Source organism: Neofelis nebulosa, chromosome 3 (assembly GCF_028018385.1).
Source record: "Neofelis nebulosa isolate mNeoNeb1 chromosome 3, mNeoNeb1.pri, whole genome shotgun sequence".
Lineage (NCBI taxonomy): Eukaryota > Metazoa > Chordata > Mammalia > Carnivora > Felidae > Neofelis > Neofelis nebulosa.
The window spans coordinates 17,674,589-17,694,587 of NC_080784.1; the positions used below are offsets into that span (position 1 = coordinate 17,674,589).

Here is a 19,999-nt window from a genome sequence, read left to right on the forward strand (position 1 = left end):
ATGCAGAAAAGGGCTCATGACAGGATGTGAATATCGTAAGGAGAAGACTGGCCGGCTGTCTTGAAGACGATGAAAAGCTTGCATTACTATGGAAGTGTTTCATGGTTCAGAATCCAGTTTGTGGATTCTTGCGAAAGACTCATGTATAGAGTCACGAATGTCAGCTAACATATTCACTACCAGACTTACTCATCTCTTTTTGACACCTCTAATCAGAAAATATACCTCCTGAGATCCAAGCAGAAACTCTTCACTAAACATTAGTGGATAAACCATCAACATCTTATTTAAAAAATTTTTTTTAATGTTTATTTATTTTTGAGACAAAAAGAGACAGAGCATGAATGGGGGAGGGTCAGAGAGAGAGGGAGACACAGAATCGGAAACAGGCTCCAGGCTCCCAGCCGTCAGCCCAGAGCCTGATGCGGGGCTCGAACTCACGGACTGTGAGATCATGACCTGAGCCGAAGTCGGACACTTAACCGACTGAGCCACCCAGGCGCCCCAACATCTTATTTTTAAATCACGCTCAAAATCAACCCCACACTCCGTAGATACTCGTACTTACAACTCTACCATGCACACAGATTTCTTCCGACTTAGTAAAATGCAATGTATTCCACTTATCCAAGCAGTCTGATTATAGTTTGAGTGCCCAAACATTTTAGTTCTAAAATCTCTTGGTGTACCCAAACAGATGTTGTGAACGCACACATGGTGTATGGATTTTCCTCTCAGGGCCCGGTCTTTTTTCCAAGTTCTTGGGTGAGGCCCTTCCTTGCTGTTGTTCCCCTAAGTCCTCTTCACTGACCCACTTTGAACATGGCCCTGAGGCGGGAGGCTGGGCGCTGCTGTTTCAAGACCCCTCGCCTGAACACGCGTTTGTACTAAGCTTCCCTCAGATCAGAGAGCTGGCCGGCTCCCTGATCCTGGCACCTTCGGTCTTATCAGGCTGGACAAGCTCCAGATCTTTTGGAACCAGGATGATGGCGAGATTGCGGTGTTCCTTTAAGGCACGAATCAAGGAGGGCCGCCAGTGTGTCTATTGCGGCCGCGGCCCCAAGCTGCAGTCTGGGGCCCAATTAGCAGTGAGCTAAGCAGGGTTTTTGTTTAGCTTAGCAACCGCCAGCGCGGTCCCGGGGGCCCGTGGGGGTAGCTCCCGCGGGCGGAGCCCAAATCACCCTCCGGCCCGCGGTGGCGCTGGCGGCACTTCGTCTCCCTGGGCTTCCGGACCTTTGGCCCTCGGGGGTCTCGGAGTACTAGGCGGAGAAGGGGCTGCTCCCCGCAGACGGCGTCCTTGGCACCCCGCAGGCGGACCAGGCCGTCGGGGCAGGTCGGCCTAAAGCGCTGCGGAGCTGAGCGCCGGGAGGGGTTCCTGCTCCTGGAGAGAGTGCCAGGCGCCCCCCGGGCTCGGCGGCGTGCGGGGACCCCGGGACCCCCGCCCCCGCCCCCGCCCGGGGCAGCCGGAGCCGGATCGCCGAGCGCGGCGGTGGATGGAGCCCAGCAGCCCCGAGTCCCGTGCCCTGGAGGTTCAGGCTGCCGCGGGGACAGCGTTTCCAAGACTGGGGCATGAAGGTCGCTGTGTCGGACCTGGGGTCTCTCTTTGCCAAAATCTTCAAGACCCCGACGGCGCCCCCGGCGGTCCCCTCGCCGGTGGCCTCCTCCGGCCATTCGGGGGGCGCTGCCGCCGCAGGCCGGACGGGCTCCAGCGCCTCGCTCAGCGCGGCCCCGACCCCGGCCCTCTTGCCCGCCCTGGCCCCCGACTCCCCCTCCGCCGCGCGGGGAGCACCGCCCGCCTCGCTCCATCCTCTGCTCGCCGCCTCCTACCCCCGGGTCTCGGTCGCGAGCCGCGCGGCGGAAGCAGCAGGGACCCCCCTCTCGCTGCCCAGTAGCCCGGGAGCGGCCCGAGGGCAGCCCCCGCCCGCCGGCCACTCCAGCAGCGGCCGCAGCGCCGCAGGCTCCCCCGCCCACCTGGTGACCTGGGCGCGGCCCGCCCCGGACCCCGGCGGGGTCACCGCTGCGCTGCCGGCCATCGGGGGCGCCGGGGGCGGCGGCAGCCTAGCCGCGAGCCCACGGAGCACCCAACAGTCTGGCCCCGGAGAGCGAGAGCCCGGCGCTTGGATGCCCCCCGGGCCTGGCCCCAGGACCCTGTTCTTCACCCTGCCGGACATCGGCGAGGAGTGGGCCTCGGACAGCGACTCGGAGGACGGTGGAGAAGCGTGAGTAGCGGCGGGGTCCTTGTCTGTCGTGGTTAGGACGCCGACCTTCTCCTGCCACACCCACCTGGCCAGGCGCTAGTTGCAAATTTCACTTCTACTAACACCCTTGGGCACCCTCCTTGCACTTTTCCTGAGTCCTTATTGCTCGGCTTCCTGGTCTTTTCAAACCTACGCCGTGACAGGCTTGTTGTTCAGCTTTCTGGAAGGTAATCCTCTGCTGTTTGCTCTCAGAGAGGGAGGGGAGACCAAGCAGGGCTTGAAGGACAGGAGGACAGAATTTTGTTTCTCTTCTAGCTGAAGTGTTCCCCTCGATCGTTCGTTACTCTGGTTTCCTTAGGGACTTTGAAAGGAGGCTTCAAGTCCCTTTCTCTGATGCAGAATGTGACAGAGAGATGTGCAGTGTAACCGAATACACGCGTTGGCAGCGACAAGTTTAAGAAATGGTGAGACTTTGCGCTTTCCTAGTTTTCAAAGATCAGCCACAATTCTTATCCCAGGTGGGATGGGGTTTTCTTTGTGTGATATCTAGTTAATTTACATATGTATAACATCATCTGACATAAACAGAATTTGTAATACTCAGGACACTTCTGATCATATACCCTGGAGCTTGGGAGTTCTTGCCATAGCGCCCTGAGGTAGTTCAGAAACACTAACTGACTTCATGGGAATATTTCACTGGGGATTGGGGAACCCTGCCCTCAACACACACACACACACACACACACACACACACACACACACACAGTCCCTCCACCATCAAGAGCGGTGATGAAAACATTCCTCTTGCAAAATGTGCAGTTTAGAATTAAAGAGATTATTTTTCAATGAGCAGAACATATGGCTATTCTTAAGTGGGTATAGAAATGTTCAGCTTTCTGAATCCGGCAAAAGAATAGTGAAGTGGTCAAGGGCACACCAGAGGGTCCCCATGATGGATGGAGATTTCTGCCTACACAGAAGCTCTTCCTCACCTCTTGCCCCCCAAAACAGATTGGAGAACCATCGCATTAAAACGTATTCTAACCCATTCACAATTTAAATGACTGCATCTTTACGATTCTCTGTGATACTCATCTCCGTGTTAAAATAAGTTGTTAAATAACATTAAGATGATTCTTTTGATTTAAAACATCATGTTGGAAAGCATGTTAGAAAGTGCATTAATAAGTTGATCCCCGCCAGAAGGAAAATCAACTGCATTTGAATTCGAATAAGTGGCTAGAATACCTATGCCTTAGGAATGAGGCCTTTGTTTTTGGCTACTGGTCCTTTAACACTTACACACTTAATGTTTTATGAGCACACAGTTCCACATGCTGACTTTAACCTCTAGTCTTAGTGCTTTTTACGAACAGGCACATTGCTATGAGAAATAATACGCACAGATCTGCTCGTTCAAGGATCTTTCTGATGATGTGTGTTCATACTCTGCCATCAGACAGCCCTCGAGTGCACCAGGATCTGCTGTAGATACACAAACTCTCATATTCCCTTCCTTTCATACCTCATTCCTTTTGTCACTTAGAAAGTTTATGAAGGGGGAAAGGAAGAAAGTGTTGCGGTGAGTTTTCCTTCAATACTACAGACCTTTTGCAGCTTGAAGTGTATTTTTTTTCCCTCCCGGATTTCTCGGTTGGCAATTTATAACATTGACTAAAGAAACATCATTCAGTGATGGATTTAAATTATACAACTACAAGCCTTACCTGCCAGTTTGCAGAGAGCGACTATGAATTATTAGACTACTTGCTTAATATTAGAGTCTTTAGTTTTCCCAAGTCCAGGGAGGGACATGGGGAGAGGGAGGTGGTTAATGTAGGAGCAGGAAGACAAAAAGAGTAGGTAGAGAGAGTTTGGGACATGGAAACTACTGGACATAAACCCTTGAGAAACACGAATCCAATGGTAAGACCACTACACTCAGTGACAAGGGAAGATCCTAATTCACAGTTTCTATTTGCTTGATGAAAACCCATGCATTTTACATCCTGATTCTGTACTGTTCTCTGAAAACTGGAAACAGTGGAATTAATTTGAGTGGGGAAGTGTGCAGACTTTCTCTCAATTCTGAGCCTTTTCTTTTTCACCGAGGCGCTCCATAGCAGCCCAAGTTTTGATCTCTGAACCACGGATTGGATGAAGGAATGGCCCACAGAGGAGAGCCTTGCCTTTTTCATTCCACAGGGCGCATTGGCTGCCTCGCAGAGGCAGAGGGTATTGAGTTCCCTGCTTCACCTCGCCCTCTTGCACTCCCAGACATGTGATCCCCCCACTTTTTGTCTTCACCCTTACCTCCCCATGCATTTCATTTACACCATGTCCCTCATTTACGCTGGTTTCCGGTCTTGCCCACCCTCTGCACTACCTCTCTTTGGCACTTCTGGTATGAACTATGCAATTACCGCCCTGTAAAAGGTCTTATTCTATTTGTTCTGGAAATACAAGAATTTCTAACAGTAGGTAAGGTGGAAGGTATATAGATGGATAATAGCTATATAGGAATGTGGATAGACCGTAAACTTCATGTGGTCAGAAAAGTATGTCTCTTATAAGTTATAGCTGGTAGTATATAATGTTGCCTTTTTGAGTGATTGAGTTCCACTGTCGGAGTCACGTGAGTGTGGAAATATTGCAGTGACTGCCTTCAGGGCTTGTCAGCTTAGCTGGAAGTAAAATGAATGCAGGGACTTACCTCTCAGTCTATCGGGGCTGAGGGAGCCTGTGTACCTAGGAATCAGAAGAGCCGGATTCCAATCTCAAACCATCTGCCAGCTGTGTAATTCTGGGCAGTTTATGCAGTCTTCCAACCTGTGGGTTTTCCTCCTTGATAAAATGCAGATGATAATAATATTTGCCTCAGAGGAAGGTTCCAGAATTCAATTGCAGCAACATCTTAACGTGCCTAACACGCGGAGACCTGCTTTAAAAATGTTTTCCATGATTAGCATCTGCTTCTTGGATGAAGACGAAATGAAATCTGGGAATGTGTTTCCTGAAAGGATACATTCCAGGTGAAGAAAAGGGTGACAGAAAAAGAAAAAAAAAAAAAAAGAATTCTTTTACAGTTATCAAATGACTGTAAGAAATGGCACCGTTTGGTTCCACTATTTGGGGAAACCAATTAGAGTACTCTAATCTTTCATGACAACGTCCCGAAGGTAAAGATTATCCTAATTAGTATGACCACTGATTATGGTCGAATGGCTAGAAGAAATGTAGGTGTCACCCTGGGATCGAACGTTTCATGTTCAACTTTTAGAGACACTGCAGGAGAATCCGTAACATCACAGATCATTCACGGCCCACCCTCCATACAGCTCTTACCCGTTCCTACCCCCTAACCCTGTGGCCTCTATTCACATATTACATCCTTTTTGGATTATAAACTCTTCGTCCTGTGCCACTTAAGGCAACATGTACAATAAATAAAACAATAAATAAATATAAACTAAAATAGACAATTTTAGGAAAAAACATTTAATAAAATCTGTTAAATGAGTGAATGAAAATGTTAGCTTTGTCATATAAGCCACTTTTGTGGGTTCCTAATCTCAAGGCAATTTAAATGCCCTTTCTCAGGACATTTAGGTACAAAACTATATGTCACATAATGAGTTCAATTTGTTAGGAGTACAGCGTTTGTGAAAAGGCATTGGGAGAAAACCCGGCGAGCCTTGGATACCAGACTCTGTTTAGCAAACACTGGGGAGGCCACTAAATGTTTTTAGACAGAGAAGTGGTATGAACAGGCCTGAGCTTTAGAAGGAATAAGCTAATGCACAGAGAGTGTGAACCCAGAAACAGTGGAGAGGCTCTGGCAATGAACCCCATGAGAGATATGAAGGCCTGGGATGAGGATCATAAAAATAAAGATACTGGGATGATAAATATCACAGGACTTGGCAATGTGTTGGTGCAGTTGAAGGAAGCAAGAGGGAAAGTTAAAGATCATTTTACGTGACTGCAAGGAGAATGCCATCAATAAAGTATGAACACAGAAGGGAGTTTGTTGGGTAGATGAGGAATTCACTTTGGGATGCATATTGGGTTGAAATCTTGGAAAAACAACCAAAGAAGGTGCCAGGCGGAGAGCTGGACCTTCGTGAGTGGAACTTGGGAGAAAGATTAAGGACTAGAAATATAAATATGGCAACTTTCCATATGCAGCTGATTTAGAATATGTACAGCAATTACAAATTTATAACACAGCGCATTACAGACTCTGGAAGATACACAGTGTTCTTTATTTTTGCTGCTGGGTGTTTTAAGATCTTCTACACGTGGAGGTGTCTCTTCTCTGTGCTAACCTAGTATTTCTCAACATGTGCCCTGTCAGTTACCTGTCACCGGTCCGTGATAAGTACAGAAAGTGGGAATAAGCATTTAGAAACTCTTATAGCAATTGAAAGAATAACTTGACGCCTGCTGACTGATAACATTTGTATTTGTATTTTGTGCCTCTTTTTTTTTCCATTTTATTCTCTGGTTAATTTATTTTTATTAGACTTTAACAATTATTTATTCACAGTAAACTGGAAAAAAAATTTTAAATGGTCTGACACTACACAATAGTTTGAGAAGCATCGAGGCAGACTTTACTTAGATACCTTTAGACCATAAAGAGCAAAAAACCTTTGGGACACCAAGAGAGAAAAAACCAGCCAAGTGATCATACTACCTTTTTTACTCTCCCTGAAATACAGGGCTAAGCAACATTCAGAGTACCCTGTGATTTAAGAAGAGATTCTTTAAGTTGTTCAAATGATCTAGACTTCTCCCCAGCTGTGGCCCTGGGGAGAAACCTGTGGCCAAGAGTCCGCTGCTCAAAGGGGAAGGTTTCTCCTACTGTTACTCTTTGGTTTTTTTTGAAGTTTAAGCCAATGGCTATGTCCATCATGGTTCCCATAATTCATTCACAACCCTTGATGGCTAATTTGTCCCATAAACCATAACTTGCAAACACAGATAATTTCCAAACGAAAGGAACTTTGACAGGAAATATGCAACATGACCTGCTTTCTTGTTTCCAGTCTATTGTCTTTGAGAAGAGTCCTTTGCTTGTAATTAAGAGACGATCATAATGTATTAATCTCTTCTGAATCCTATAGAAAGGAAGCATGTCACAGTAAGGGCACTGATCTTTTGCCCCATGAGACTATTTTCCCATATTTTAAATTTAATTTCCATTTGAGGCTCACATCCCACCAAAGTGGTAGAAGCTAAAACTCAGTTATCTGGGATTTTCCCAATTTTATCTTAAGCTTGAGCCTCTTTCTGGGGTGGCGGGGAGGGGGGTGGTGGTTTGCCTACATGGGACCAGGATATTCAGTGGCAGGGAAGGAGCCCACTGGTTTTCTGATAACCTCTATCCTTGCTGCATCCACTGAAATGTCCATAATCTCATCTTATCCTTCTTTCTAACCCAGGGCTCATGCACATATCTACCAAGGCTCTTCAAGTTAGGGCTCTCTTCCTTATTTCTGTGGTCCTCATGGGAGCCCCTCATACCAACATTCTCCATTATAGGACTTCCAGGAGGATGTCAGTCTGCTCCAGACAGCCTTTCTTTTCTCAGGGATCCTTACCTAAGTCCTATTGAAGGATCAGGACACAGGTCCCCTCTGATCCGTTACCACACAAACATACCTTAGGCCAGGTTCCACCGAGTACTCCAGCTCACTGGAGGTCTGCATTTTGTGCCTCGGAACCACAATTTCTTAGAGAAAACCTGGTTCCTAGATTCAGGGACCCACCAGTTCACGGGAATGAGAAAAGACACTCCTTCCCCCAGTAGGCCCATTACTGACACCAAGAGGGAAATCAAGTGGAGGGCTGGCTAGATTTCAATCTACCTCCTGACTTTGTGCCTTCTCTAGGGTACAGTGTCCCTAATGGACTGTTTTGCTTTGTAATGGCCACTCAAGACACATCCTCACTTCCTAAGACTGTCCCTAAGATTCCCTTCTCGGATGCAGAAAATCTCTCTCACAGAATCTCCCTATTCTGGGGAATCTGTTTCTCTTCTGAGGGTGGGGAAGAATCTCCCTAATGTATGTGTTTTTCCCTAAATCTTTTCCTAAGCTAAAAGTCCATACCAATCTTGTAAATTCAGTTCAGGCTTAAAACACACACACACACACACACACACACACACACACACACACACATTAAGGGGAAAAACCCCTGCTTCATTCTCTGTTTTCTGAAGCATTAAGCAAAGAAGCTTTGGATTATTCACTATGGGAGGGGACAAAGGAACATGAAAACACTAATTGAATACATTTATCTTTTTTTAATGTTTATTTATTTTTGCAACAGAAACAGAGCATGAGCAGGGGAGGGGAAGAGAGAGAGAGGGAGACACAGAATCCAAAGCAGGCTCCAGGCATGTCAGCACAGAGACTGACATAGGGCTTGAACTCAAGAACCACGAGATCACGACCTGAGCCGAAGTTGGATGCTTAACCAACTGAGCCACCCAAGTGCCCTGAAATACATTTAAAAATACTCTGCTACATATCCCTACATATAGAGAACACTTTTCCCCTCACCAGAGCAGTGTGAATATTTGTTTAATTCAACAACACCCAAATCATATACCTCTTTAGATATAATTTTATAATCTACAGGCAAAACTTTTGCTTTACCCCCAAAATTATCTGAATATTCAATGGTCTTAAGAATGCTAGGCATAGGGGCGCCTGGGTGGTGCAGTCGGTTAAGCGTCCGACTTCAGCCAGGTCACGATCTCGCGGTCTGTGAGTTCGAGCCCCGCGTCAGGCTCTGGGCTGACGGCTCGGAGCCTGGAGCCTGTTTCCGATTCTGTGTCTCCCTCTCTCTCTGCCCCTCCCCTGTTCATGCTCTGTCTCTCTCTGTCCCAAAAATAAATAAAAAACGTTGAAAAAAAATTAAAAAAAAAAAAGAATGCTAGGCATAATATATATTATATTATATTATATTATATTATATTATATTATATTATATATTATATCATGTCATATCATATATCAATCATATATGTTATATATTATATATAATATATGACATATTATATATAATATATATAAAATAGGACATGACTCATTAAATGAATAAATACCATTCTTTAAATATATGTTGAAAAAATTCAAATATTGTCCTTTTATTCTTGAGAGGTAGAAATAGTCAATGAATATACCATGTTTCATACAGCACAGAAATTAAATAAAGCCTTTGAAATGATTAAATATCCAGTTGTGAACTTGGAAAAGAAATGAAGGTCTTTGACAAAGACAAGAAAAACAGTCAAGCCAAGCCTTACCCTACTTTTGTTTAATAAACAGATTATTAAGGTTAAGTTGAACGAAGTAAAATGTTCTCTTCCTATGCACATATGCATGTATATTCTTCTCAGGATCATTGTCACCTTAAATGTTTTATAATGCCAGTAATAAGGATGAGGAAAAACCCCACCTTGGAAGCTCACGACTTACATTAGGATTTTAATGCTAATAGTTAAATTTCAGAGAATGTCACTAGATACATAGAAGGTTAAAATGGACACTTCTTTTCAAATGAAACTAATTCAGATTTCTAACACTGAACAGTGAAGTCTTAGAAACCATTCATGTATATCCAAGATTCTTTATAATCTAGTTGAATTAAGAGTCTACACTGGGGGCACTTGGGTGGCAGTGGTTAAGTGTCGACTTCAGCTCAGGTCATGATCCCCGCGTCGGGCTCTGTGCTGACAGCTCTGAGCCTGGAACCTGCTTCAGATCCTCTGTCTCCCTCTCTCTGCCCCTCCCTGCTCGCTCTTTCTCTCTCTCTCAAAAATAAATAACCATTTTTTTTTAAAGAGCCGACATTGAATAAAGTGAACACCTCCTGCTTAAAAACCAGTAATTTCATTGCTAAATTAATGCATAATGATAAATTCTGGGGAACTTTAATTTTATATATAAAATATATTTTAAGGAAGCAGGTGATATATTCTCAAGAGAGTCTACCTCAGTTAGACTTTTGTTTTACTCACTAGTTTTAACATTTTTATAAGCATGTTGATTGAGCATTGCTCAAATATGTATTATTCTACAAAGCCAAGATTCTTAGCATTAGACACAACAGGTAGTATTTCCATGTCTACTGGGAACCAAATGTTACATGCATGTTTTTATAGCCATTATCATGAATCACCAAAACAAACATAGTGGGTAGGAATTTTGTTACCATTTTACAGATGAAGAAATTGAGGCTCCGAAGGGAAAAGAAATTATTTATTTCCACCTGGCTAATAGGTAGAAAATATAACATTCAAATCCAAGCAATCAATCTATATTGTGCTCACATATATATATGTATATATATAACCAAATGTTTTTTTAATAACTTGTTTAACATGGTAAGGAGGATAAAAATCTGTTTCTAAAGTAATTGGTAGTGTTTGTCCTGGAACAAACTGACTCTAAGAAATTTTACTCTTTCAAGAAAGATAAATTTGAAAAATAAAAAGCATGTTAACGAATAATCAAAAAGTATCTTTCTTGGAATAATACTCCCTAGTAATACTGATAAGGGGACCAAATTTAACGCTTAGTTTTGTCCATTTTGAAGTGCAACTTAAAAAAATGACTTTTATTCTAAAGCCGTAATTTCTTTTTTTTTAATTTTTTATAAAACTTTTTTAATGTTCATTTATTTATTTAAAATTTTTTTTTAACGTTTATTTATTTTTGAGACAGAGAGAGACAGAGCATGAACGGGGGAGGGGCAGAGAGAGAGGGAGACACAGAATCGGAAACAGGCTCCAGGCTCTGAGCCATCAGCACAGAGCCTGACGCGGGGCTCGAACTCACCGACCGCAAGATCATGACCTGAGCCGAAGTCGGATGCTTAACAGACTGAGCCACCCAGGCGCCCCAATGTTTATTTATTTTTGAGAGAGAGAGAGTGAGCATGAGTGAGGCGGGTGGGGCTGCTGGTGCAGAGAGAGAGGGAGACATAGAATCTGAAGCAGGCTCCAGGCTCTGAGCTGTCAGCACAGAGCCCAATGTGGGGCTTGAACTCGTGAGCTGCGAGATCATGACCTGAGCTGAAGTCGGACGCTTAATCGACGGAGCCAGCCAGGTGCCCCTAAAGCCGTGACTTCTTTAAAATAAAACATTAGTTTTATTAACCTTCTTCTCGTTTATTTTATGTGTTATTCTTATAAATTATTTCATGTATATTTGAGAGCAAGTCAAATACTTTATCCATATAGTAAGACAGATAATTGGTAAGCATTGTCTTACAAGAAAAATTGGAGAAGCAGATATTAGATACGGCCCTTGCTAGGGGAAAGGGTATACCCACACATTAGCATTTTCTTAATTAGACATTTCACTTAAGGGTTTAGAAGAAGCCTTATAATTAAATACTGACCGCTATAATCCTTGCCAGGCACTTATATTCACGTTTCTCTAATGAATTTCCTTTTTTCACATAGCATTTAACATTTTAGATCTTACTGATTTCTAACATAATGATATCATTTTGAGTATCTTAAAAAAAATGAACAGTGAGTTATTTGTTCTTTTCAAGATTCACTAAAGTGACAATTTTTAAATTAATCATTAACTTCAATTCCTTACAATGAAATTTCTTTCAATGGAGCACATGGCAATTATACTGAAGAAAACCACGGGCCCCTATTTGAGACGCGCTAGAAATATTAATGACATTTGCTGAGTTCCAGTGTATGAAAACATACGTGGTGCCTGTCCTAACACATTGCCTCCCACTTACCCCCTAGTCTGAGGCCAAGAAACTGAACCTTTTAGGGGTTGTTGTCTCGCTGTCTCCCTTCTGCCTTCAGTAAAGTTCTGCCTCTCACCCTTTGTCTTAACTTGGTGGTAGAGTTTAACTTTGGACTTGAGTAAGTTTGGCTAAATTTGGCCAATTTAATTTAAAATTGGCTAAGTTAGGGGCGCCTGGGTGGCTCAGCCGGTTGGGCGTCCGACTTCAGCTCGGGTCACGATCTCGAGGTCCGTGAGTTCGAGCCCCGCATCGGGCTCTGGGCTGATGGCTCGGAGCCTGGAGCCTGCTTCCGGTTCTGTGTCTCCCTCTCTCTCTGCCCCTCCCCCGTTCATGCTCTGTCTCTCTCTGTCTCAAAAATAACTAAACGTTAAAAACTAAAATAAAATTGGCTAAGTTAAATTAAATTATATTGGCTAACGTCTGCTTAAATTCATGTAACCCTCAGAACTCCTGAAAACCCGGCTTAAGCTTGCTCTTTACAAATGAGCAAAGTGTCACAGTTCTGAGGTGATCTGGGGCCTTTTCCCTTCGGAAAAGGCTGGCTGAAGAGTAGGAGGGAATTCTGCAGTGAAGTTGTCTCGCGAGCCCGTTACAGATATTGTGGTGATCAGAGGTGTTTCAGGGGCAAAAGTGGTAGTTTGTGTGATTCTCTGAGAGTCCCTCCGTCCCCACGAAGCAATAGTGTGCCGAGTGGATAGAACTGGCTGGCGGGAGACAATCACCTGCAGCTATTTCCTGTTCCACACTTAGTGGCATCACGGTGGTGGCTGGAGGCTGGCCAAGGAGGGAGCTTTGCTTCACATCAGGACTTTTTTTTTTTTTTTTTTTTTTTCAGATTGCTGGTTTCTCAGCACACCAGTGCTAGTAAGTGTTAGAAGTATGTTTACTTCCAAAGCCGTCCTGGATATGACGGGTACATTGGAACAAAGGGATATGTTTAGCAATAGCTTATGAAACTCCTGAAAATGTTTCTGTCACCTGAACACTCCAAAGAGATGAGGGGATCTCTGCCTTCCAGAAGTCACAGAGCTGGAGAGGAGATAGGGGGTCCCCGTCGGGTGAGTGGCTCCTGACCTTGGTTCCCTCTCCATTAGAGCACGGCGTTTGTATGCGCAAGACACGTTTTCACGCACAACTGTTCATGTAGTCCCTCACTGTGCACGTGAACAAGAATATGAAAATGCAAATGCAAATGATAGCCTCAAAAGCGCTCTGTTTCGCAACGCACGTTGTTGCTACAAGTAGTCTCAGAACTGAGACTGAGGTTAAGGACCATGATTTTGGATGATACATGGATGGATAAGAAAGAATTGTGTCCAGCAGGAGGACTCAGTAGTTTTCTGTCTTGAAGAGCCATCCAGATAAATGTTCTAAAACAAAACAAAACAAAACAAAAACAAACAATAGAACTTTTCGCGAAGCACCTTAGCACACAATACATTTTCCTCATTATAAGAAGGAAAATCTGTGTTGATTATAGCCAAGGCTTGAGCTGGGCTTACTGGAGATATGCCTTAATGGAAATATGCCTGTGTTGAATTTTTGTGAATTCAAGGTCTATATTAAATTCAGTTTATGATGAACATGTTTATTTTTGTTATTTAATGCACTCAGCGGCTCATTTGTTTAATACTGAGACTTCCGATTTAGCATCGTGTGTGTGTGTGTGTGTGTGTGTACTCTAAATGTACTTCTAATCCATATACGGGTCCCTGCTGGAAACCTTTGGTTTTGCCTCAAGTTGACCATGAAGCAGGATGCACTCCAGTTTTCACCATAAAGCATTTGTAAATTCTTCCTCAGTAAAGCATTAGGGGACAATGTACATTTTACTGAGGACTCTCCTGGGACATGAATGGTGATTTGTGGGACACACGGTACAAGATTTTGCTACAGAAATTCCCTTAATTCAACTCCCAGCAATGGCACACTAACCTGAGTGCAAGTAGGAAAGCTGGGCAATAAATACAAACCCCTCAGCAGTTCAGCTGAACTGGAAAGAGACCAGCCCCACAAGGACTGAAACCCAGATTTAAATCTTCTTAATTACTGACTGGATTAGTGATTTGAGATTGCTAGGCCCCCCAGTCTGCCACAGGACGCAAATTTAATCCCATCTGAATTTAGCTGTAAGCAACAACTTTATATTATAGTTGATCAAAGAAGCAAGTTTAAATATTAGAATACAGAAATACCAGAGATAAATGTGTGGATGGAATGTTTGTACATGTAAACTGTAATCAAAAGAAAGCTGGTGTAGCTTTTATGAGACCAAGTAACGTTTAAAACAAGAAGCATTATGAAAACTTTTCTAAAAAAAGAAAAAAGAAAATGCGCTGACAGCATGGAACCTGCTTGGGATTCTCTCTCCTCTCTCTCTATGCCCCTCCCCCACTCATGTTATGTCTGTCTCTCTTAAATAGATAAAAACTTTAAAAAGACACACAAGCGTTAGCGGAGGTAACAAGGGCCGTTTTATAAATAGAAAAGGTCCGCTTTGTCAGAAGATGTGAAAATCCTAAATGTACAGGCACCAATAACATAATTTCAAAAATATATGAAGATGTGTCTATTTTTGACAGACCTACAGTATCTGCTGCTAAGTTCTCCCTACCAGAGCAAGAAGAAAGTGTTCTCATGCTCTCTCTGATTGTGGCAGGCAAAACTGAATGGAGAACTGAATGAAGAATACAAGAATTATTGCTCATGGGGAAGAGATCATTTTTACAACTCAGAAATAACCTTGTAGATAGTGAAGAGTGAATTTTACAGCAAAAAAAAAAAAAAAGGGAGCCTAAATTTTGAGTTTGCAAAAACAAAAACCTATCTACAGTTATAGCAGCAATTGACTAAAAGAAGAAATAAGCAAATCCAAAATCATAAGGAAAAATTTTAACGTACCTTTCACAGAAATTGATAGAAAATATACAGAAAAAATAACAGTAATTACTATACAACAATATTTATAATAATATACAATAATTATTCTAAAAACTTTTTTAAAGTTTTTTTTTTTTTTTTGAAAGACAGCGCAAGTGGGGAGGGGCAGAGAGAGAGGGAGACACAGAATCTGAAGCAGGCTCCAGGCTCCGAGCTGTCAGCACAGAGCCCGACGCGGAGCTTGAACTCACGAACCATGAGATCATGACCTAAGCCGAAGTCAGATGCTTAACCGGCTGAGCCACCAAGGGGCCCCAGCAATAATTACTCTAAAGGACACCAAATTTATTATAAAGCCACATTAATACATCGAGTGTATTACTGATGCAAAGGCAGACAAATAGGCCAGTGGAACATAATAGAGAACCCAGATTCCAGATTCAGTCTTCTAAGTTTATGAATGTTTGTTGGTGAAAAGACCGTCTTTTCAATAAATGGTGCAAAGTCAGTTGTTCATCCTTAAAGAAGCAAAAGAAACTTGATCACCTGTGCGAAACTCATGCGAAAAAATCAGTTTTAAGTGAATTGTAGGTCTCAATGTGAAAGAAAACACAATGAAGCGTCTAGAAGAAAACATAGGAGATGATCTTTATGTCTTACGGTAGGCAAAGATCTCTTTGGACCAAAGAGATAGGACCAAAAAAGTGCTAACCAGAAAGAAAAGATTGGTAAGTTATACTAAATTAAAAGTAAGAGCTTCCAAAGAATCAATAAAATTGAGAAGTTCATCAAAAGAGGCCACTAACTGGAAGGTTTTAACTACCCCCAAGAGAGCTTTGTCAGGCCAGCTGGCTCTGTAACTACAATTAATCATTGGACAGGAGGCCTTTTGGATTTTATGAGTTGAGTTTAGCTTCTGTTTTGCTTTATCATCTCTGTTAAAGGTTGGAAGACAAAAACCTAAATAGTTTGAAATTAAGAATTAGAAACACAGATAAACTTAGAATTTCCACAGCAGAGAATTATTTGACAGATTACCCTGGTACAATATCATCTTCTAGTTCATGCTGCTTTTTAATGAAGGGCAAATCTGTACAGGCCTATTGTCCATTTCAGCGAATTAAGCCATTGAATGTAGGTAAAATCCCTGTCTCAAAATCAGGAATTACTGAACTTCATTTAATTTATAATGTTACCGATTGTTAAACACATTAATATTTTATATTCCACTAAAAAGAAAAATGTTGCCGATTAAACTATGATACAATGCTTTCCCATCAGTTAGAATTATAATTTTATTCTTATTGTAGTACTTCTTTGAGATTTAACCAGACAGATTTTTTAAGTGATAAATTGCTTTTGTCCCAGTGTAAGAAGGAAAATACAGGCTAAATAAATTCCTAGAAGTTCTTAACATTCAAAGATGACTCTTCTCAATTCATTTTCTACTCATCATTGTCAAGGCCTTGGTTTTTCGACACAATGATTTCTATGCCATTAAAACATAGATGAAACAGTATTTTTACTATGAATCCAGTAAAGTATTAAAAGATATTGGTGCTGGGCTCTTAAGCTGGCTTTGCAGTTAGTAACATAGAGCCAGCCTACACTTGACCCTACTTAAGGAACGTGAATCCGATTCGACCCCTCTCCCATATCCTCCTAGGGCTTTGGTGGTTAAACTTTAGATAAGTGCTTTTATGTTGTGGAAAAGATTCATGTATGGAAAGATTCCTTTCCAAGTCACTAATACTTATTCTGCCCATTGGAAGGTGAGCTTTCTTTTTAAATGTGCTAAAACGTATATAACTTAAGATGTATCATTTTAACCATTTTTAAGTGTATAATTCAATAGCATTAAATGCATTCACAATCATTCCTCTCCATAACTTCCTCATCATCCCAAATAGAAACTCTGTACCTATGAAACAATAGCTCCCCACTCCTCTGTTCCCCTCAGCCCGTGGCAACCACCATGGTCCTTTCTGTCTCTGAAATGAAATGCCGTTGAAATCTCATGTAAGTGGAGTCGTATAATATTTGACCTCTTGTGTCTGGCTTATTTCACTTAGCATGTCTTTAAGGTGCATCCATGTTGTAACATGTATCAAGAGCTCACTCTTTTTTAAGGATGAATCATATTTAATTGTAAGTATAGACCACACTCTCTTTATCTGTTCACATGCTGGTGAATATGTGGGCTGTTTCCTTCTTTTGGCTAGAGCAAATAATGCCGTTATGAACAATGGTGCACAAATACCTGCTCAAGTCCCTGCTTTCAGTCCTTTGGGAGTACTTACTGAGGAGCGGAATTGCCGCATCATACGGTAATTCTGTGTTTAATTTTGTAAGGAACCGCCAGACTGTTTTCCATAGTAGCTGCACCATTTCACATTCCGACCAGCAATGCAATGGTTCCAGGGCACCTGGGTGGCTCAGCTGGTTAAGCCTCGGACTCTTGGTTTTGGTTCAGGTCATGATCTCACAGTTTGTGATTGAGCCCCGCGTAGGGCTCCCATGCTGATGGTGCAGATCTTGCTTGGGATTCTCTCTCTCCCTCTCTCTCTCCCCCTCCCCCACTCATGCATGCGTGCATGTGTGCCTGTGCTCTCTCTCTCTCTCAATATAAATAAATAAACATTTTTTTTTTAATCTTAAAAAAAGAACAATGCAAAGGTTCCAGTTCCTCCACATCCTCACCAACACAGGTTATGTTTTGTTTTTTTGGATAATAGTCATCCTAATGAGTGTGAGCGGGAAGCTAATCTTTTTTATGGTTTATGACAAGTACTTCCCTATTGATGCTCTCCTGGCCACTATTGTAAGATACTATTGGTGATAGACATCCTCACCTCAGAGATAAAAATGTGAGAGATTATGGGTTTTTTTTTTTTAATTTTGCAAATTCTAGGCTGACATTTTTTAAAGACTTTAATTTTTGAGCAGTGTGAGGTTCACAACAAAAGGTTGTGAGTGAAAGGAAAAGATTTTTCACAAAGATATTTCATAAAGATTGTACCCCCCTGTCCGACACAGGCATTACTTTCCCCATTATCAACATCTCCCACGAGAGTCAGATATTTGTTATAAATGATAAACCAACAGGGGTGCCTGGGTGGTTCGGTCAGTTAAGCTTCAGACTTCGGCTCAGGTCATGATCTCATGCTTCATAAGTTCAAGCCCCTCATTGGGCTCTGTGCTGAGAGCTGGGAGCCTGGAGCGTGCTTTGGATTCTCTCCCTCTCTCTCCGCCTCTTCCCTGCTTGTGCTCTCTCTCTCTCTCTCTCTCTCTCTCTCTCTCTCAAAAATAAATAAATAAACATTTCAAAAAAATGAAGAAACCTACATTGACAGATCATTAGCATCCCAAAATCATGGTTTACATTAGGGTTCAGCCTTGGCCTTATACATCATATGCATTTGGACGAATGTATGACATGTATCTATCATTGCGGTCTCACACAGTATTTTCACTGCCCTAAAGAATTCTCTGTGCCCTATTCATCCCTCCCTTTCCCTTGGCATACACTGATCTTTTTACTCTCTCCGTATTTTGCCATTTTCAGAATGTCTTATAGTTGGAATCAGACAGTACGTAACCCTTTCAGATTGCCTTCTTCCACTTAGTAACACATACTTGAGTTTCCTCTCTGTATTTTCATGGCTTGATAGCTCATTTCCTTTTAGAGCTGAATAAGATTTTACTGTCTGGATATACCACAGTTTATCCACTCACCTACTGAAGGATATCTTGGTTGCTTCCTAGTTTGGGCAAGTATAAATAAAGCTGCTATAAACATCTACGTGCAAGTTTTGTGTAGACATAAATTTTTACTCTTTTGGGTAAATACCAAGAAGTGTGATTGCGGGGCTGTAGTGTAAGGGTACATTTAATTTGGTAAGAAACCACCAAACTGTCTTCTAAAATGGATGTACCATTTTGCATTCCCACCAGCAATGGAAGAGTTCTCCTTGTCCTACCACCTTCCCGTCATCTGGTGTTGTCAGTGTTCTGCATTTTGGCCATTATAACAGGTGTGTAGTGACATCTCATTGTTGTTTTAATTTGCACTTCTCTGCTGCGTATGGTCTGGAGTATCTTTTCATTTGCTTGTTTGCTGTCGATCCATCTTCTTTGGTGGGGTGTCCGTTAAGGTCTTTGGCTTATTTTTAAACCGGGTTGTTTGTTTTCTTACTGTTGGTCTTTAAGAGTTCTTTGTATATTTTGGATAACAGTTCTTTAGCAAATGTGCCTTTTGCAAATATTTTCTCCCTGTCTTGTTTCCCGGGCTTGTCTTTTCATTCTCATGACATTATCCTTCGCGTAGTAGAATTTTTTTAGTTTATTTTAATGAAGGCTCACTTGTCAATTCTTTCTTTCATGGGGCATGCCTTTGGTGTTGTATCTAAAAAGTCATTGTCTTGGGACGCCTGGCTGGCTCAGTCAGTTAAGCGTCCAACTTCGGCTCAGATCACGATCTTGTGGTCTGTGAGCCCCACGTTGGGCTCTGTGCTGACAACTCAGAGCCTGGAGCCTGCTTCAGATTCTGTGTCTCCCTCTCTCTCTGCCCCTTCCCCGTTCATGCTCTGTCTCTCTCTGTCCCAAAAATAAATAAAAAACGTTGAAAAAAAAATTTAAAAAAAAAAAAAAAAAAAAAAAGTAAATAATAAAATTAAAAGGCTAAAAAAATTAAAAATAAATAAATAAAAAGTCATTGTCTTGATGATCTAGGTCATCAAGATTTTCTCCTATGTTATCTTCTAGAAGTTTTATAGTTTTTTATTTTTTTATTTTTTTAATTTTTTTTCAACGTTTTTTGTTTATTTTTGGGACAGAGAGAGACAGCATGAACGGGGAAGGGGCAGAGAGAGAGGGAGACACACAGAATTGGAAACAGGCTCCAGGCTCCGAGCCATCAGCCCAGAGCCTGACGCGGGGCTCGAACTCACAGACCGCGAGATCGTGACCTGGCTGAAGTCGGACGCTTAACCGACTGCGCCACCCAGGCGCCCCAAGAAGTTTTATAGTTTTTTAAATTTTACATTTAGGTTTATGATCCATTTCAAGATAATTTTTGGAGAGGATGTTACATCTGTATCTAGGTTTATTTTTTTACATGTGGA

The 19,999-nt window shown here is 42.3% G+C and overlaps 1 protein-coding gene across 1 annotated transcript in view; it reads left to right on the plus strand.

Moving 5' to 3' along the window:
• Nucleotides 1–1,136: 1,136 nt before the first annotated feature.
• The window catches only part of FAM149A (family with sequence similarity 149 member A), a 56,438-nt gene continuing 37,575 nt past the window's right edge, over nucleotides 1,137–19,999 (plus strand). Inside the window, 1 exon segment of the mRNA XM_058720003.1 lies at nucleotides 1,137–2,219. Within this exon segment, the coding sequence (XP_058575986.1) occupies nucleotides 1,570–2,219 (650 nt within the window). The 5' untranslated portion in view covers nucleotides 1,137–1,569.